Below are 21,792 nucleotides of genomic sequence, written 5' to 3'. Positions count from 1 at the left end.
CTCTTACTCCCTCTTTCCTTCCCTCCCTCCCTCCCTTCATCCTTTCCTTCCTTCCTTCCTTCTTCATTCATTCATTCATTCACTCATTCATTCATTTCTTTCTCTCATTTAATCATTATGTATTCAGAGTGACTTTACATTTCAGGTTATAATCCAATACAACTTCATTTTTCTCAATTTCCCCACCCCCAGCTTTGATCATTGGGAGATTTTTTAGTTGTCTTCTGTGTTCCTTTGACATTTTTTTTTTAGTTTGTTGTTTAGAACTTACTTTATTAGTGACTTTCACTGCATGATACTCTGCATTCTTCTTGCATATTTATCACCCCAATTCTAGAATTAGATATTTCTCCAAGGAGTCCTCGTACTTTTATTGGGGTGTTGGAAACCAAGATCTAAGTGTTAAGTGTACTTGCTGCTATAGGACTTTTGCTTCTAGCCCTTCCAGTTGACAGAGAGAAAACAAATATATGCGGGAATACTTGCATATATACATAAACGTGTGTGTGTGTGTGTGTGTGTGTGTGTGTGTGTGTATTCTAGGTGTAATCCTTTTACTCCCTTCTGTAAATTTTAAAAGTATATTTTAATATGGTTATATTATTTTGTCACAGCTTGCATTCCATCCTAGGAAATCCCAACATCCTAATTTTTTAAAAATTTGCATATATATCACTCATTGTTCTTTGCAGTTCTAATGGTTCTGACAGGTAAATTGTGCCATGTATCCATTATTCCAGTATTGTCGTTTTAATGTCTTAAAAACAATCCTATGAAATGTCCTTATTAAGCTTACTAGAAACTTACTGAGTCTCAGAGAATCCCCATCTCTGGCTCCTATGATACTTCCATCTGTCCATACATAACAACTCAAAAAGGGAACGAGCATACTGCTTCTTTTAAGCAAAACATTTCTATTGAATGCTGCAGGTACCAGTGAAAAGGAGTCATTCAAAGGAATTTTTATTAGAAAGGGACTATAACAATATATTTCTCCTTCGCTATGTAAATGATATATAAAGATGATACCTATTCCCACTCAAATTCTGTGCAGTTTCTCCTTATATGGGCCTAGAGAATAGATGATTCTTCCTCTATCTTTCTTATGAAAGATATCGGCTCCTCACGGCAAGGCATGGTGTGAATTTAGTAAGATGTAGTGCATCCTATATAATAAAGATGGAATATGCAAATTGATCATAACTCTGTGACAAAGATGGCCGCACCCACAGCCAATAAGGAGGGAATATGCAAATTGATGTGACAAAACCAGAGGCAGAAAAGCGGCTCCAGGCTGGAGCGAAGGCAGAAAGGTGCCCCCCTGGGCCAGAGTGAAGGCGGTGCTGGCAGCCAGGGAAAGGAAAGCCTATTCTTGCACAAATCTTCCTGCATCGGGCCTCTAGTATCTTCATAATATAATAAGATTAGATGAGGAAGTCATTTTCCCCTTTATCTGCCATTGACTACTGCCCATATAAAATCAATGAACTGAAATGTCAGATTCCTGGGAAAGTTAGAACCCGAATGGGGGCTGGAATACCCCTTCCTCAGGGCTTATAAAAGGATCACACATCTCTCTGAACTGGGAGAGAAAGAAAAAAGGAATATTCTCCGTTCAATCTGAAACACAGCCTCTTCATGCTGAGTGCAGTGTCCCTCTTCCATTCTTTTAGATACCAGATCTATTCATGGATGTGAGGTAACCTACAGTCCTCCCTGCTTTGTCCTTTTTAAATGTCTATTAGAGGTGGGGGGGGGCGGAAACACAGTTGATTAAGACTGAAAACAGGGCAAAATTCATACCTGAGCATGCTTTCATTGTCCTTTTTCTCACCTTGACAGTCATCTGAGTAATGATGCTCACCCCTGCATTGTTTGCTGTTGCTGCTGTATTGCTCTTCCTAAGTGGTTATCAGGGCTGCTGCTACCATCAGGTGGCAATGAAATAACACCAAACAATCCCCACACACTTTTATGTATATGTAACAAGTTCCGACGTCAACATTAAAGGGGAGGTGAAGTGCCAGTATCCATCTTAAGAGCTGCTCTTGTGGTGTCTCCCAGCTCCGATAAACACTGCGTGAGTGCACAGTCAGGGCCTATTAAGAGGACTGCACACAAGGAAAGCCAGACCACGTGATGCGAATCCGGCATTGTCTCCACTGCTTGATTTTGCACGAAGGACGTTGGTGCGGCAGATTTTTCATAAGTATAGACAGCCATGCCTGGCCCTGCTCAGGCTTGACTGCATTTTCACCTTTTCTTGCCCCCCCCCCTCCCAACGTATTTTTTAGATTATGCATTGAAGTCTAACACCTGAACAGTAAGATGCATGTGAGAGCACCAACCCCCATGTCGAACAGACTAGTGTAATCAGCACCCAGATAGAAAATCTGAATTGTGCCAACCTGCACAATTCATTCCTGTGCCTACCTCCTGCCTACTCCCGTAGACTGTAACCAGCATCCTCACTTCTGAGAGCATTGACTGACCTGCTGCTTTTGTTTCTGTGTCTGGTCGCGTTCTCCCAGTATCTCCAATGAGCTTGAAACCAGGTCTACCAGATAGATGGATTAGGTCTGTGAATGAATCAGCGAATAGATTGATCATTCTATTCATTCATTCTGTTCCTCTCTTTGCTTCCCTCTTCCCTGTTTTCATCCTGGATCTGGAAGGTGACTTGGATACTAAGAATGGGATTTGGTTTTTCCTTTCATTAGGTGAGCAGGCTAGCAGGCAGAGTGGATAGGGGTAATCAGGCAGGCAGGCAGGTGAGTGGTTAAGATCCAGCATTCCTGGATTGTGAGAGGGATGTCTGACTGCTGGTTTAGGCCCTGATCCCACAGGGATTGGGGGCTAAATGGGCAGTCAGACATCTCTTGATGGGTCCCAGATTGGAAAGGGTCCAGGCTGGACTGAGGGACACCTTCCTCCCTTCCCCCCATGCATGAATTTCATGCACCGGACCATTAGTTTTTAAATATATTTTTATTGATTTCAGAGAGGAAGGGAGAGGGAGAGGTAGAGACATCCACGATGAGAGAGAATCATCAATCAGCTGCCTCCTGCACACCCCCAACTTGGGATCAAGCCCACCACCCAGGCATGTGCCCTGACCGAAAATTGAACCTTGACCTCCTGGTTCATAGAGCGATGCTCAACCACTGAGCCACACCAACCGGGCTGCAGGCTAATTTTTAAGTCTGTTAAAGATTCCATCTCCTTCTGCCTTTTCCTGCGTACACATTATAATGGATTAATCTGTGCTTGACTGTAAACTCCCTGAGAATGGAGCCTGTGCTGCTTTTGTCCCTTATTGTCTTCAAGTGCCTGTAACGGATCCAAACGCATAGCAGGTAGCTCAGAAAATGTGTATGAAACAAACAGAGTAAGGAAGGGAGGCCTAAGGTAATGAGCAATGTTCTCACTCAAGATTCCAGTTGCAGTTTGGGAAGCAGACAGAAAACCTCTCTGCAGAGGGCTTTGGAGTTATCCTCAATGCAGGGGAACTCTTGCTCACAGTGTATGGTCCTCACCAGGGCAGAGGAAGAGACAGAGAAAGGTCCAGCAATGACTGGGGCACAGAGCTATTTGCAAGGATGCTAACAAGGAGCTGGTGCAGTGATAGCATCGGAGAAATCCAACAGCCAAGGAAACTTCTCTGTCTGATGGAAGCGGGAGGCATGTTGGTGTTGAAATGTTATCGAGATCTGCATTGCCTCTCAGAGTGACAAGGCTGCCGATCCTGAAAAGTGACACAGAGGGGATTTCTCTTAGCGGAGGCCGTGTCTTCAGTCATCCTGCATGCATCAGGCTGATGGGGCAATGAGGAAAGCGCTCCCCGTCCAAGTGAGAACATTTGTTTTTTCTTTGGATGTTCAGATTTCTCCCTCTTGTTGAAAAGAAATCCACCTTATGCCTTTATATTCTTTTTCTTGAGACTCAATATACATGAAGTTGATGATTATTATCTTTTAATTTGTGGTCACCAGAGGTAAGATAACCATTCCTCAGCCTGTGTTGGAAGAAACTCATTTGTGTAGGATTAGGGCAATGGAATAGGAGACTCACTCTCTGGTCTTTTATTTTCCAGTGGCTTTAGAAATGTGGGCAGGGCATGGGGATGAATACATTATTCTTATTCAGATGTAAGGGATCAGAACCTTCAGGCAGTAATTTAGACAGCACGGGATAAAGTGGGATTTAATGCCTAACGGGAGATGCTAAATGGGTACTCCTCCGGGGCAGCAGAGGGATGTGGACTCCGGGCAGTGACTTATGGATTATGGAGCCTCTCGTTAAACGTGCAAACTTGGATAGGCCGTTTCTCTTCTCTGTGCATCCAATTTAATTTGTAAAGGCATGGTATTCTTTCATTGTTATTTCTGGAACTAATGAGCATGCATGAGTGACATTTAGGAGATATTCAGTAACTGGTAAGTAAGAAGTAATAGCACATGAGATACCTGGGTTAGTGTCTTACGGTCTGTGCTTAGTAAATCCTCACCATGAATGTCATCATTATCAACATCATTAATATTACTGTGAACCATCACTGCACTGGGCAGTTCCCTCTGATCTGATGTCCACGACTCTGTCTGACTGGTTTTTCTTTTCTGTCCTCCCTCCCTCCCTCCCTCCCTCCCTCCCTCCCTCCCTCCCTCCCTCCCTCCCTCCCTTCCTTCCTTCCTTCCTTCCTTCCTTCCTTCCTTCCTTCCTTCCTTTTTGTATTAAGAAATTGCAATTCAGAAATGGACTCAAACTCTTACAGCAAAGTATGCAGTGGACCTGGAATTTAACTCTCTCCATCTTATCACCAACTCTTTGTGTAACTAAAGCATAGTTCTATCCCTCCAGATACAGTACACCATTGCATATTTAATATGTGCATCTTATTATCATAAAAAATCACCACTGCTTTAAAGGTAAATATGGCACCAGTCACTTTTCATTTCATTATCCCCACACTAAAGCCTTTGTAGTTATGTTGAAACTAGAGGCCCAGTGCATGAAATTTGTGCATAGGTAGGATCCCAAGGCCTGGCTAGGCAATGAGGACTGATCTGTGGGGTGACCTGTGGGGCGATCAGGGGGTCCCCACTGGCACCCGCCTTGGCTGGCCTGGGGCCTGTGGGTTGGGGGCAGCTTCTGCATTGAGTATCTGCCCCCTCATGGTCAGTGCGCATCTGCCCCCTGGTGGTTGTTCCACTGGTCATCCTGCCATTCGGTTGATTTGCATATCAGGCTTTTATTATATAGGATTCCTAAAGCCAGATGAATTTCAAGGTCCTTCCATTTGGATATAACTTTCTCAAAGTGCTCCTTGAACCATGGTCTTCAGGATACCTTCCCTAGGGAAAGAAAGTAGAATTCATTACTCAATTTACCACCCTTCACTAAGAAACATACAATAATGTTCAAAGACAACTTCAAGTTCACCTGACATCTGACTAGATGGTCAGCTCTGAGGAGGCAGGACCATTGCTTCCATGTCTGTGGCACACAGTGTGTTTGTATTCCTATATATTTTTTTAACTGTGACAAAGAAAAACATGGAAGAGCTTCTTTAGAGTCCTTTTTCCTCTTAGTTTTAAATGTTATTTATGAACCATAAGTTGAAACATCCATCTTATATAAAAATCGCTGTTTGAAATTTTAACTCTTCTATTTTGGCTTCTGTAAATGCTTGCTTGCTTAAATAATAAGGAAAATAAGACTACTCCCACTTCAGAGAGACCATTAAACCTTCCCTGGATGAAGTTATCAGTGCTGGCTTCGTTATCAGGCCAGGCCTTTGGTTGAGTTTTCAAAGCCCCAGCACTTAGGGCTCTTTAAGAACTTACAAAGGGGACCAGAAACATCCCATATTTGGGAAACAAAGAAGGTAAAAACATATAAATAGGGAAAGTTCCTCCATGTTGGGTCCAGTTTCTCTCGGCCAGCACGACATAATAAAGTGTAACTCCATCTCTCTAAGCATTGCTTGGTTCTTCTCCGGTCTTTTGTAACAAGGTTAATGTAGTTTCCCAAAGTATTTATCTTTGTTCTTGAAGGAAGCAAAATTCTCTAATATTTTTTTTCTTAGACACATCTTCCCCTCCCCTTCCCTCTCTTTGTCTTCCTTCTCCTCGTATCTTCTCTCTCTCTCTCTCTCTCTCTCTCTCTCTCTCTCTCTCTCTCTCTCTCTCTCTCTCTCCCTCTCTCCCTCTCTCCCTCTCTCCCTCTCTCCCTCTCTCTCTCTCTCTCTCTCTCTCTCTCTCTCTCTCTCTCTCTCTCCCTCTCTCCCTCTCTCCCTCTCTCCCTCTCTCCCTCTCTCTCTCTCTCTCTCTCTCTCTCTCTCTCTCTCTCTCTCTCACACACACACACACACACACACACACACACATGTTCACTCCCTCCATTCTCTCTTATTTCTACACATTGCAGTGGTATGTGAATTTGTGTGATATACACTGTGCAAGTTGGACAGGAAATGATGCCTTCTTTCCAAATCAAAGAGAAAAATGTGTGGAGTCTAACAAAAAATATCTGGCTTGCCTCACATTCTCTCTGCTCTGAAATATAAATTCTGTCCCAGAGGGAATTCTCTTTTCTGGCGAATATAGTCTTCTCTCCACACATAGCACATGGGGAAAGATGTGTAAATTCTAAAGTCTTCATAGAAGCACGAGCGATCATTAATTTTGTATTATTTTGGCAAAAAATTCAGATGAAAATTTTTTTATATTGCGGGATCTCATTCAGGGCCATGCGAGTTCCAAAGGATTGAGTTTCAGCAAATGCCCATGAGGCCTTCGTTTTAATAATTCCATGTTATGCCATTGAATTTTTCTTTATAAGTTTGTCCATTCCAACCATAATATACAGCATTGGGTTGTTTTGTTCTAAGATAATGAAATTATAATATCTCTTTATGGTGGTGCTTAAAGTGATTGTGTTTGACTTCAATAGGTTTTAGAAATGTAGTAAAAATATATCTAAAAAGGGACATGACAGGCCTACCCAGTTTTCCCAGTGGCTAGAGCATCGGCCTGTGGACCAAAGGGTCACCTGTTGGGTTCCGGTCAAGGGCATGTACCTTGGTTGTAGGTCCCTCCCTGGCCTGGGCCCTGGTCAGGGTGCATGCAGGAGGCAACCAATCTCTCATATTGATGTTTCTCTTTGTCTTCCCCTCTCTCTTCCACTCTCTCTGAAAATCAATGGAAAAATATCCTTGGGTGAGGATTTAATTTTTTAAGGGGAATTATACAGTATTGGTAACAGAGATAGAGGTTTAGTTGGAAGGGACCTGTGTAAATATAATTATTACAATGATCTGTGTGGATTTCTTTATGTTCACACGAGATTTGCATGTCGTGAAACCACGTTGTGTATTATCCCATTGGTTCTTCATGATGTTGCGGTCCAGTGGGCAAAGTAAATAAGGAAGACTCAGAGCTTTAGTGAGTTGCTCTAAGTCTGTCTGTTCCAGCTCTTAGTTCCTCTAAGCCCCACATATACTGATCCCTGTGCCAAACGTACTTTCCACCATCTAGGATAATGCTCGGGTCCGAAATAAGGGGATGGGGACAGGCAGACACAATGGAGAGTTAAGATTGACTTGTTCTTGGTGATGGATCCATAGATATTCATTGAGTGGAGAGAAGGAGACCGTCTTTATGTGACAATGTACTTCCAAGGGGATTCTTTTATGATCACCCTCTCATGGTCTTGCTGCTGCTTCTGTCCCCTGCACTGCATTTAGAAGGAAATGAGTTAAGCCCATGCAAGTAGAGAAAACCTCCTTGGTAACAGATTAAAACATGCTACACCCTAATTTTGAAGATTATTTGAAAATTGTCATGCAGCCCTGACCGGTTTCGCTCAGTGGATAGAGCATGTACATTGGTTTCGAGCTCAATCCCCAGTAGAGGGACGTGCAGGAGGTAGCTGGATCAATGTTTCTCTCTCATTCATGTTTTTAACTCTCTATCCCTCTCCCTTCCTCTCTTAAAAAAATCAGTAATATATATATATATATATATATATATATATATATATATATATATATATATATTAAAACTGTCATATAAGCAAAACGTCCAGTGTTTTGGTTTTAGTGATTCTGAAGCCCTAAAGTATGTAGTGCCTTGTAAAATAAATAGGGAAGCAGGACATTGATATAAACAAACCTGAGGCCGTAGTCAGTTTGGCTCAGTGACTGTAGGGTCCAAGGTTCGATTCCAGTCAAGGGCAAGTATCTCAGTTGCAGGCTCAATCCCTGGCCCTGGTAAGGGCATGTGCAGGAGGTAATCAATCGATGCATCTCTCACACATTGACGTTTTTCTCTGTGTCTCTCCCCTTCCCTTCTATTCTCTCTAAAAATCAATGGGAAAATATCCCTGAGTGAGGGTTAACCAAACAAAAACAAACACGAAAGCCACCTGAGGTCTTCCAGTCTAATGTGGGAGCTAGGGAAACAGCAATTGTCAACTGTTAAGGAGTTTGTGAAATCCTATGTCTGCAAATTTATGCTTATTTAAGTTCTTCTACAAAAGATCTTTGTTTTCAGCACATCTCCATCAAAATGAACTTATGTTTCTATGAAAATGGAAACTTTTGTGCGTGTGTTTTGTGGTCCATACAAACTTAACCTTTTTTATTTGGCCCATGTTAGCCTCTGAGTCTGACATGCTTGTGCTACATGGTCCACGGCATATAGCATGGCACAGGCCTGCATCGCATGCTGCTGTTTGTCAGAACCAGCCTCTGGCTGCAAGCACCACATCTGTTCGTTGTGGGAGCCCAGGCTTGTGACCCAAATATTTTAGTTTTGTCATTGTTATTTTTACAGTTAATATGTTCCCTCTCTCTCTCTCTCTCTCTCTCTCTCTCTCTCTCTCTCTCTTCATTTTGTGCATTATATTTTATCTCCAGCTTTTTTTTAACCATTTAAATATTTATCATTATGATAAATATTACTAATGATATGCTAAATGATCTTAATATTTATTTATTCTGTCAGAACACAGCAGAAAAAAATAGTTTGTTCATTCTTTGAATGTTTTCTTTAGGATAACTTCCAAATGATGAAATGACTAAATCTAATATCATCTTTCTATCTATCTATCTATCTATCTATCTATCTACCTACCTATTTATCTACCTATCTGTTTTTGTTTTTGTTTTCTGGCGGTACTATCAGTGTGCTTGCTATATAATCAGGCTATAGATATCCACATGGAAAACACATCTGTTATTGAGTTGGTGAACAGATTAAGCAAATATATATATATAACACACAGACTCAGACAACAGTGTATTGCTAGCCAGAGGGAAAGGGGAGGGGAGGGGGAAGAGATGGGCAAAGGGGGGTAAGTCGGGGTGGAAAGAGATTTTCCTTGGGATGCTGCAGAGTGCAGATGATGTTTTAATGAGGTGAAACCTGTATGGTTTTGTTAACCAATGTCGTCCCAGTAAACGCGATAAAAAGATAAAAAGTAAAATATAAAAACACGTACTGAAAACCTATTTATTGTGATCACTTTTTGGGGAATCTGAAAACGATATCAATCTAATTTGGGGGGTTTGTGTGAGATCTCAATGAGATAGTTATAGCAAGTAAGTACTTGGGCCAGAAACATCCTGGCTTTCCTGTATTTGATGGTGATGATCAGTATCCAGTGAAAAAGGCAAGACTGATATTTGAACGTAAAACCAGAAATTAACAACAGATTGAAAACTTGGAAGTTGGGATGCCCTGGAACTCTAGACATGTGTGGCTCTTTCCCTTTTATTTTTCCTGTGAAGAAGCTCACACGTGAAGTTTGCATGTAATGTTTGTCCTGACCCCTGATTATTTTCTTAGGAAACCTGAAGAGCTAGTAAAGGCGTCTTCCCTTCCCGCAGGAAGTGTGTTTTGGAAACATTTCTCTGGGGAATTAAAAAAAAAGAAAGAAAAGCCTGGATTCCACTGGTTTTGGGGGATACATACCTGTTGCTCCTCATTTCACACATTTATACTCGAACGTGTACAAAATCCTTGCTGCCACTTTTTCTTTCTGCCTGGAGAACAGCTGCGAAGATATTAATTGTGCTTCAGTTATAAATGGATTGCCGAAAGGGACTGAGCGGGCTGTGCATCTCATCAGCAGGCCCTGTCTGGGATAAATAATGAGACAGGAACTTGGTAAATTGGAAATTTGTGATAAAAACGAGATGTGATATGATGCAGTCCCGCCAGCTCCTTCCTTTGGATGCGCTGATCTGAAGGCATTCTGAGAGACCGCTAGGTCAGTGGCCGCCGGTTACAAATGTTGGCTAAAAGGTCTCCATTACTGGGGTCAACTACACATTAGCACAAAGGGTAAACACAAAGGTAGTGAGAGTGTTAAAAGGGAAAATCTCACAGATGTTATAAAATATAGCTGGGAGCGCACCTTTGTTGGAAAACGTATGGAATCTTTTATCCTATTTCAACTATGATTCTATTAGAAATTGGAGCCATAACTGAAATGATTGAGGTACTTTATTTGATCATTTCATGTATTTTTATTTTTATTTTTAAAATTATTTTTGGGAGGTTTTAAGATTTCCTTTATTTAATTTTAATATCTTCTCATATTAAAGATAAATTTCATGTATGAAGTCTTTCCAATTAAATTTCCCCTCTCTCTCTAAAAAGAAAAAGTAATAAATAAATGAAAACATATATTTTTAAAAATATCAATGGAACAACTTGCCATATTAATTTCTGAATGTGTCTTCCTAGAGCAAATAACTGTGTCCATTCATATATTTATTCACTTACTTAACAAATACTCACATGCGCGGCACTCTCTGGGTGAGATGCTGGAGAGAAGTAGAAAAACACTGGGCCATGTTCTCTGCGCTTGAAGATGTGAAGTTCAGAGTCAGTGTAGTGTTTGTATGGTGGTTCCACAGATCAGGGCGGGAACCTCGGTAACTGGCTTTGGATGCAGGTCTATTCCTTCCTGTTCCACTAGACATCATCACAGCCGATGCCCAGAGGCTTGGTGCAAAGATTAAGTGAGCAAATATTTCATAGCTGGCATTGTTCTTAGCATTTGTGCAAGGGGGGGGGGGATGTAGAGCTATGCTTATGATGTGCAAAAAAAAAGGGGGTGGGGCCATACTGGGGAGGAATGGGTTAATTCTGGAGAGGAGGATTCCATGGCAAAGTCAAGAGACTAAGGAAGGATAATGTTTTCAAAAAACCTTCCCTCCGCAAGGGAAAAATCTCCATGCACTGCAATTTATATAGGGAGCAAAAGGGGCCCTGGAGACAGTCAAACAAAGTATTTTTAGAGTTCAGAAGACAGAGCTATTTAGGTTAGGAATGACTACATCTTAATCCGGGTCCCAACAAGATCCGGGCATGGGGTGGGCAAGCCTGGGAATGCACTGGCTTGAGCCAGTTTGTGGGGAAGAGAAATGGCGGGAAGATGAGGGGCCCCTGGGCTTGGTGCGGAAGAGCTGTTGACAGCATGGCTCACTTCAATTTCAAGCACAGTCAGGGCACAGACTCTGCCGCTCAGTCTTGTACCCTCCACGTCTAAGCCGAGCCCAGTGCTTGCTAGTTCTGTGCAGGTAGCCTTCCCGTGCCTGAATGAGCGAGTTCCTGCAGTCAGATAGGATGAGTGGAGCTTGCACCTACTGCCATCCTGACACCTTTGGAAGGCACCGGCGGAGCCAGGGGCAGCGTGATTGTGTGGGTTCAGGATGGAATAGCCGCCTGTCTAGAGACAAAATGATGCTACTTATTTCTTGAACACTTATAGGATTTCATTCCTGAGGTAACAGATTGGCAAAGCCTTGATGATTGGGAAGAGCTTCCCTAAGAGAAAGGAAATACAACATTTTCCTTTTGTGTTCTAAAGGAGTCATTCCAGCCCAAGCCAGTTTGGCTCAGTGGATAGAGGGTTGACCTGCGGACAGAAGGGTGGTTTCGATTCTGGTCAAAGGCACATGTCCAGGATGCGGTCTCAATCCCAGTAGGGGGCAGGCAGCCCATCAGTGATTGTCTCTCATCATTGATATTTCCACATCTCTTTCCCTCTCCTTTCTGAAATCAATAAAAAAAAATTAAAAAAAAAAACTAAAAGAGCCATTCCGATGGTGAAGGGTTTATTTATACACAGGGAGTGTAAAGCAGACAGCTTATTCATTTTCTCAGCCTCATTAACTGTTTGCAAAGACCATGGGGAGCCACCATCCCAGTGCTGTTAGCGAGGGACGTGGAGGGTCCTTTCTCCTGTGCCCGGTAAGCCTGGCTGACACGGCACCGTTACATGTTTTCCTACAATATTTTTCATTTCTCTCACCCGGTGCATATTCCAGATGTCTGAGGCAATGATGCTCGGGTGAGGAGAAGGCACTTGTGTGCTCACACGCATTTGCTGAAGTGTCTTAATTGTTCCAGAAAGTTTCAGACTCCTCAAAAAACAGCATGTTAAGGGTGCATGGATGTTCCACTAAGAGACAAAATAGAATATGGAAATGGAATTTTAAAAAAATACACTTTTATTAATGTCAGAAAGGAAGGAAGAGAGAGATAGAAACATCAGTGATGACAGGGAATCATTGATCGGCTGCCTCCTGCACGTCCCCTACTGGGGATTGAGCCCACAACCCAGGCACGTGTCCTTTTTTTTTTTTTTTTTTTTTTTAATATATTTTATTGATTTTTTACAGAGAGGAAGGGAGAGAGGGAGAGAGATAGAAACGTCGATGAGAGAGAAACATCGACCAGCTGCCTCTTGCACTCCCCCTACTGAGCATGTGCCCGCAACCAAGGTACATGCCCTTGACCGGAATCGAACCTGGGACCTTACAGTCCACAGGCCAACGCTCTACCACTGAGCCAAACCGGTTTCAGCCAGGCACGTGTCCTTGATCAGAATCGAACCTGGGACCCTTCATTCCACAGGCTGGTGCTCTATCCACTGAGCCAAACAGGCTAGAGCGGAAATGGAGTGTTATTTCCCTAGTTTATGCCCCAAATCACAGAGCCAGAGAAGCCAGAGGATGTGTCTCAGCTCTGTCCGTTCACCTGAGTGCCTTTAAGAATCTGTCCTCGTTTCTGTAATAAATTCATGTGACACCTGTAGAAGCTGGCAGCAGCATTTCGCTGCATGCTGCGTGTTGGCGCATGAAGAGAGCGTCCAGGAACGATGGGGAGGCATTTGCAAATGGTGAAGGAAGGGGACACGGTGTAGGATTTCCCTGTGTGACATGTGTCTGACAAGAGAGGTTTCTTCGGTCAATGGCAGGCACTTGCTACCTCCGCCTCCTGCTCAGGTGGCTTTTATAAATCACAAGATTGCTCCCCAACAAAAGGGAAGGGTTTGATCTCCTATAAACCCCCCTGGCCTAAGTTTCCAAGTTAGCCCACAGCCATTCAGGGGAGAGGTTCCTAGACGGAAGGGGGTCCTTGTCTCGCTGCCCACAGGGGAAGGTGCAGACCGCTGTCATTTCGCCAGCCTGGCTAGAGAGGAATTCTCCATGCACAGGGTTAAAGAGACAAGCCTTGATTTGTACTGATCCATGTCGAAACCCCCCTCATCTCTCATAAATCCCCTAAGGTGGCCCTGGGAGGGTTGGATATGTGTCATCTGTGTTCTATAATTAAATAGCCAAAAAAATAAAATAAAAACTAAACTGATGATTTAGGCCATCTTTCCCCCTGGGGGTGTCTGCATGAGGCCCTGAGGGACACATGGAGGTTGAAGATGATGGTATCCGTTAGGGAGACGTGAAGAAAAACGCATTGGCTGCTCGGATTTATTTCTGACTTTCAGATGTATGTTCTTACTGGGGATAGGGGTGCTGGAGGGAACCCCAATAAACACATAAAGCTCTAGAAGTACACGCCAGTCAGGTGCACAGGCATCTCAGAGCATTGTTACATAAATTAAAAAATCATGCCTTTGAACTGACAGATTTAGAAAAAACAAAAACAAAACTCGGGGCCAGAGGCATCTGCTTCTAGTAAGCGATAACTTAAATGTCAACAAGTACTGCAGGTCCCGGGAAATGATTGCCCTGGTATCCAACAACAACCCAAACGGGTTTCCATGGAGATGCCTGTGATTAGTTACCTCTCGCATCACCTAATCCTTGGGAACATTAAGCAGGCGGACAGGGTTAAGTTTTAGTGAAATAATGAAGGCGGTTGTGCTGTGGCTGTGACCTGTGGTCTTTGGTACATGTGGCTGCTTAAGTGAGCAGCTCCAGATGGTAGTGCCAGATAGCCTGTCTGGCCCTAGATGGTACATGCTGAGCCTGGCTCAGGGCAGCTAGAAGGTCACATAAAAGTATGAAGATCTCCTGGCCGGTGTTGCTCAGTTAGTTAAGCTGGGTCCCATCCACCAAGAAGTCTCCAGTTCGATTCCCAGTCAGGGCACATGCCTGGGTTTCGGACTAGATCCCCAGTAGGGAGCATGCAGGAGGTAGCCGATCGATGTTTTTCTCTCATTGATATTTCCATCTATCCCTCCCTCTAAAAAAAATAAATAAATATAAAAAAATAAAATCATAAGCCCTAATGGTTTGGCTCAGTGGATAGAGAATTGGCCTGCGGACTGAAGGGTCCCAGGTTTGATTCCGGTCAAGGGCATGTACCTTGGTTGCAGGCACATCCCCAATAGAAGGTGTGCAGGAAGCAGCTGATCCATGTTTCTCTCTCATAGATGTTTCTAACTCTCCCTCTCCCTTCTTCTCTGTAAAAAATCAATAAAATATATTTTTTAAAAATCAATAAAAACATATATTTTTAAAAAGTTTACAGATGGCATTAAGAGCCCAGGAATGTTAGCTACTGGTGAAGGCTCTGCTGCTCTGAGTCCCTGCCTGCCACCGGATTGCTTATTCTCCCAATGAACACAGACCAGAAGGCCCTCTTTGCAGACAGGGCTGGAACCTTAACTTCTCCAATGCGCGCATTTTCACACCGCGCCAAACCTTTGTTTCCCCGCTCAGGGTGCCTGCAGCAGCATCTTTCTTTCTGAATAATGTGCAGAATCGGTGTGCTGACATGGCCATACAGAAAGAAGGGCCTCGCTGGTGGAGCGGCGCTCCCCAAACCCAATGTCTTATTTTCTCCGAGACCCTTTGCCTTAGTGTGTCAGCCGACCGGAATGTCTAACCAGACACTGTAAAAATGTTGATGGTTAATGTGGCTTGTAGCGTTGGCTTTCATTTTTAGGTGGGAGTGGGGGGTGTGGGGGAGGGAATGGGAGGGTCCTGCCGTTAAAGGGAGCAAACTTGAAGGTGTTGCAAGAAGCAGCTGATGCCATAAGCCTTGTGTTCATTGCAGTCTGAGCAGCACGCTGGCTGATCTCATTTAACCAAGAAACGAAATGCAGCCCAAACTGGGTTAGCTCAGTGGATAGAGCATTGGCCTGTGAACTGGAGGGTCCCGGGTTCGATTCCCAGTCAAGGGCATGTACCTTGGTGGCGGGCACATCCCCAGTGGGGGGCATGCAGGTGGCAGCTGGTCGGTGTTTCTCTCTCTCATCAATGTTTCTAGCTCTCTATCCTTCTCCCTTCCTCTCTCTAAGGTAGGGGTGTCGAACTCAATCAGAGAAGGGGCCAAAATCTAAAATCCAGCCTAAATCGCGGGCCGAATGGTTTACTGAACAGTCATAAACTGACAATGTCATAAACTGACAGCGGAGTGCAGTGATGACAGCGCAGTGCGGGCCACATTGCAAGGCCTGGCGGGCTGGATTTGGCCCGCGGGCCTTGTGTTTGACACATGTGCTCTAAGGGATCAATAAAAAATATATATATTTTTTAAAAGAAACTAAATGCAGAAAAATCGGGTCTATGAAAAGCAGAATCCACCTTGGCATTGACCTGTTCCTACTTGACTTGTTGCTGGCAGGATGAATGGTGGTGACGGGGATCATTTTGGTTGACAGCAGCTGGAAACACAACAGCGAGATTATTATAATAGGATCAGGATCGAGTTGGATTATAATAGGGGCTTTCTCGGAGCGATGGCACGGTGTCAAATTCATCGTCAGCCGCTAAATGAGCCTCTTGTATCCCCGACAAAGGGACAGAAGCAGTTCCCAATGAAAACACAAACAGAGAATCCTGTTCTGTGTGGCGGGCCTTACCCAGGGTCCCATTTATCACGCACCAACACTCGCCGCTTTGAAGACACACGATCCTGCAAGGTTTCCACTTTTCAATTTGCCTCTGTGGTCTGCATTCTGCATCCATTTCCCAGGGAGAAGCCTACACCGCTGCTTGAATCGTTTCGGCCGCAAGATTAACCTCAAAGCATGCATTCTCCCCACCTCCAGGGTAATCCCCTGACAAATGCATCCACAAAACCTCCACACGCATCGACTCTGCCCGCGTGCAGGTGCGTGGACAGTCCTGAGCTCCTATTAGGAGGAATATCATCCTGGAAGGGAAGTCACTCTGCCTTTTCAGATGTCTACGGTTGAAAGATGCGTGTTTCCCGAGAAGCCGGGCGTCAGGCAGGAACAGCCTGGGTGAGGAGGCGGGGAGAAGCGTGCCTGCCTTCTGTTGCGGTCCCCAGCCCAGTGGTTCATCTCAGCACGTGTGAGTGTGGGATTTGCACGGGCTGAGAGATGGCCATGGCCTCCATCCAGATAACTTGGAAAAACTGACATTGACCTTGTGCCGGGTGCCTGACTTTGTGCTCAGGATGTCAAAACGCATTTGACTTTGGAGCCCACAGCCCTTTTACGGCAGAGGAAGCTGACAGGAGCTGGGAGGGATGGGACAGTGTGTGAGATTGTGTTTGTGTGTGTGTCTTCTTTTGTAATAGGACAGGAACATATCGTTACCTTTGGGAATGTCTTTTTGTATTTCCACCCCAAAATGTAAGAAAATGTCCTACTATGAAAATAATTAAGCAGGACTATACTTAGTTATAAATGACATCACCACCAATTAAGGTTGGTTTGTTCTTAAAAAGACATATTTGGTGATTTCAGAGAATAAGGGAGAGGGGGAGAGAAATAGAAACATTAATGACAAGAGCCAATCATTGATTGGCTGCCTCCTGCACTCCCCCACAGGGAATCGAGCTTGAAACCCAGTGTTGTGCCCTGACTGCAAATTGAACTGTGAATGCTCACTGAGCCACACAGGCCTGGAATAAAATTAGTTTATTATTTAATCTCCCACATATAATGTACTTATAATAATAGTGATAGGAAGGTCTCAGTAATATCCTATTGATAACTCTTCTGTATCTTTTGCATAAATCATTTCATTTTAGGCTGTGACTACCACCTTCCTTTTTTAGAAACGAAGGCCCTGAAGCTCAGACATGTTGTCTGACCTGGCCAAGGACGCAGGGTGAATGAGAGTGGGGAGTGGAATATAAAGCAAATGATCTGGTTCAAGACAGTTTGCCTCCCAATGATCTCCTCAGCCACTTTCTTACACTTAATATTATCTCATTTGATCCCCGCACAACTCTTTTGAGACTTGCAAATAAAAATTACCTTCTTCACGCATGAAAAAGACTGACTCACCAATCATGCAAATGACAGAGATTTATCTCCTTCCTCCCACCTCAGCGTTTGCTGATGTAACCAGGGCATGCCTCTCACCGTAAGACAGCATCCCATTACAATAATCAGCGAAAACAGACATGCTGATGACCAGTCTCGCAGTGGTCAACTCCCAAGGGACTTTCTCCAACTCTCATGTAACAAGAAATCATCTCCATGCTTCTTTATGATGTGTGATGTCCACACACACACACACACACACACACACACACACACACACTTCATTTTACTAACACATCTGCGTAAGAGTTCCTCCAAGTAATCACCGTAGAAAGTAACACTTATATGGTGAAGAGTGAAGACTGGTGCCCAGATGGTGGGGGTGCATATGGGAGGCAATCTATATATGCATCTCTCTCACATTGACATTTCTCTCTCTGTCTCTCCTGCTCCCTTCCTCTCTCTCTAAAATTCAGTGGGAAAATATCCTCAGGTGATGATTAACAGCAACAAAAAATGCCCCCTGCATCTTATTCCCAGTGTGCGTCTCCAAATTTAGCTTTGATGGCTCTGACTCTTCCAGTCATATCTGCTCTTAAAAAAGTATTTTGGGACTTTTATCTCACTATCCTCCTCTCACCTGGAAAGTTTTTCCTCTAATTCTTCTCCATCCCACACAGTATTCAAATATAATAAGTACAGTCTACCCATTGTACTTTCACGTGCTTACTTTAACTAGCTAGTTGATGAGTTGCTTTTGAACATGAGTCTTAAGTTTGCTTTTCTATATGGTTCCCAGTGTCAGGCAGAAAGACATTCAGTGCATTTTTTTTTTCTAACTGTAGATTTTGTAGAACTTCCGAACCATCCTTCTGAGTAGAAATTCCAATTTGACAGGCCTATCAACTGCTCAACAAATATTATTGTTACATTTTCCTGGGTAGCGTCCGTCATCAAAAATGCTTCCAAAAAGGTTTTGACTTGACACAATCTTGGAAAAGCTCTGCCTTATTTCAGTAAACACAGACGGATGCTGCTGAGATCCGCCTATGACTTCCGTCTGGTTGGAAACACTCTTGCCCTCACAGCTGGGAGCGGTCATATTGATAGCTCAGGGCTGATTCTCCAGGGGCATTGCCGCCGCCAACAGCTGGTCAGTACTGGGGTCCAAAAGCTTGGCCCCATTTCCTCAATGACATCCTAGCTCTAGAGTCCCCAGGGAAGTCCACAGAGACCTTGGATGTGATGGCATCACAACCCACGTGACGGAATGACGATCAGCTCAATATCACCCTTTTGCCTCCCCAAGATACTGATCAAAGAGGATTCCCCAATACAAATTCTGCAAGAGATCTCTTCCATCTAGACTTTTCATTCATCGGTGATGCTTCCCTCATGAAATCGGCACATGACTTATTCATCCATCCGCTCATTCCATGAGCCAATATACGTTTGCTAACGACTATCTGTCCTGCACTTCCTGGATCAGGAAGACCCCGACCCTGCCCTTGTAGAACATGATGCTGTGATCTCACCAGACATCTCCAGTTTCTCCCCAGTTTCAGCCATTCGCAGAATCACCCACCATCTGTCTCTCTTCAGTCTTTTGCCTTCACTTGTGTTTAATGGATTGCTCAGAATGTCTCCCAAGCCCCTCTACTTCTGGTTAAACTCTGCCTGTCTTGAATAATTTAACTCAAAGGCTATGTCCTTGGCCACTCCTTCTTCTGGACTAAGTGTGGGGTCAAAACCTGGTGCTATTGTTTTCAGCTGAATTCCTCTGGATAGCTATCTGCCCCTACTTTTTCCTCCCCCACCAAACTATTAGCTTCTTGCCTGTCGATTTTATATATATATATATGCTCAAGGGACCTGCCTCAGGTTCCTATATGATTCCTGGGCCTCCATCCAGGCTTGTGTGGCATTCTCATGACTTTGTGACTGACTGGTGTCTTCCCATTTGGACTGTAGCCTGGCCAGAGACACCTAATATATGCTTTATATCAGGCAGGCCATATGTGCTTACTTGCTGAATGAATGACAAGAGTAAAAGATAATGTATCCTGAAAAAATTAAAAGGTGTGCTTCTGTTATCTAGAAGGCCTCATTCCCTAAGCACACTGATGAATTGGTGGTCCCGATCTAATTTTATATTCTGAGGGATGGGATAAGATGGATAAACTCTCCCTTTGATATCTCTCTACAGCTTTTCCCAGCAGCCATTGTAAAAATATTTTCAGTTGTACTTTTTGCAAAACTTCAATGCTGCATGCGCTATTGTATTATTAAGCTTATGTCTCCTATTTCTTTGGTATGCTTCCTTTTCAATAGTCTCCATGCCTTTGTGAGTCAGATGGGTAGCTTTCAAATGAACACTACAAAGACATCTTCAAGAATATGGATTTAAAAGGGCTATCTTTATATAGTACTTCAATCCCGCAGTGCTTTTTTTCTTTTGAAAAACTTGGATACTGTTGAAGTTATGATGGAGTAGTTATCTCCTTATCCTAAAAAAGATTTCTTTTCTTCCTTAGTCCCAAACATGGATTTCTGTATGCTTAGCAAATTTTAGCTCTTGACAAGAACCATGTGTTAATTATTATCTTTTTCACTCTCTCTCTCTCTCTTTTTTAGGTACATCTGTCACTAATGTAACAGCCACCGATGCTGATGACCCAGTTTATGGCAACAGTGCCAAGTTGGTGTACAGTATCTTGGAGGGACAGCCTTATTTTTCCATTGAGCCCGAAACAGGTTTGTGAACTACATTTTGAATTCTCTTCACCATGTTATTGCTTCAGGGGAACACTTTTCTTGGGATTTGGAGTATGAAATGTTACGGTTAAGTACTTTACTGCCTGTATCAATAATATTTGAATGTGTTCTTTCTGTGCCGTGCGAGGTACATGGCAAGCACGGCTGTGATGTTGATGTTGATTAAAACAAATTGCAGCCCCTTTGTACAGCATCACCTATTTAACAGCTGGCCTGCCACCTGCCTTTTTTTTTAATGTATTTTTATTGATTTCAGAGAGGAAGGGAGAGGGAAACAGAGAGGGGAACATCAATGATGAGAGAGAATCATTGATTGGCTGGCTCCTGCACGCCCCCTACTGGGGATGGAGCCCGCAACCTGCATATGTGCCCTTGACTGGAATCGAAGCTGGGACCATTTAGTCTGCAGGTGGACACTCTATCTACAGAGTCAAACTAGCCAGGGTCTGCTTCCTGCTTTTATCCTGGGGTTGGGGTGATGAGTGCCTATGCATTCAGCCAATTGCAATATCAAATTTAAGAATAAATTTAGCTACTATGTATTCACTGTAAGATTCTTGGTTTATCCATCCGTCTAAATTTCAACTTGCGCATCTATAAAATGGGTACAGAATCTACCTCCTAGGGTTAAAATCCGCTGAAGCAATAAATACCAGCCATGCAGTGTATGACACATGGTAAGAATTTAATGGATGGATATTATTATAGTTGCTATTAGATTCCTCATTTGTAAAACAGATACTGACATTTACCCACTAGAGTTCATTACAAAGATATTATTATGTATTTTAATATAATACATTGTCATATTATATGTAATACGACTTCTTATTATTACCACTAATAACTCTGGGTCTGGTAGTATGGATTTTTGAACCATAATTTCATTAAATAATAGTTTTTGCAAATGAAGATAAATCTTTTTTGTTTTTTAATTTTAATAATGTCCTTATAGAGTAAAGCCATTTTGTTAGTTACTTTTTATAATCCACAGGCTAGTTGGGTAGCACACTTGAAAATTACCACACACAAAAATCAATATCATTTGTGTGTATGTTTCTGTACCTGGTGGTTTTAGCCTGCAAATTTCCAGGTAGAAAAATTTTAATATGCAGCTACATGCACATATAGTATCTTGATTCATGAGTTTTTAGCGCTATTGAGATAAATGTCCATGCTGTGCCATTAAGTCAATTATTAATTAAATTAAACATTTAAAGCCCCTCTTTGCTTTCTTGGGATCCAAAGAGTAAAATCCTCACACATTTAAAAGTGAGGAAAGTCATGTATTTACACATAAATAGGTCATGAGCTTGAAATTAAATTTAGACTTGGAAATAAGAAAGAACGCTTCTAAGATGCACTAATTAGGGCATCATTGCATATTCTTCCCCAGTGAAGAAGGGAGCCTGCCATAACCTTCATCTCCTCTGGTCTCCTGATGACCCTGGAGAAATGGCAGAATGCTGGCCTTTTAAGGAAAAAGAAAGAAAAAATAAGATGTCCTATTACTTG

General features: G+C 43.1%; 1 protein-coding gene across 6 annotated transcripts in view; it reads left to right on the top strand.

Annotated features, from left to right (window-relative positions):
- Positions 1 to 21,792, top strand: part of CDH8 (cadherin 8) — a 303,401-nt gene that overhangs the window by 127,710 nt on the left and 153,899 nt on the right. For all 6 annotated transcript variants that reach the window (XR_014792854.1, XM_084860691.1, XM_084860690.1 and 3 more), the window contains one exon: positions 20,137 to 20,256. Coding sequence is in view for 5 of the 6 variants with exons in the window: in XM_084860691.1 (XP_084716817.1) it covers positions 20,137 to 20,256 (120 nt within the window). In the remaining variant the exon portion in view is untranslated. The remainder of the gene's footprint in view (positions 1 to 20,136; positions 20,257 to 21,792) is intronic.

Source organism: Pipistrellus hanaki (assembly GCF_964339955.1).
Source record: "Pipistrellus hanaki genome assembly, chromosome: 15".
NCBI classification, from domain to species: domain Eukaryota; kingdom Metazoa; phylum Chordata; class Mammalia; order Chiroptera; family Vespertilionidae; genus Pipistrellus; species Pipistrellus hanaki.
The sequence above is the reverse complement of the archived record's forward strand: the minus strand, read 5'-3'. Positions and strand labels throughout refer to the sequence as shown.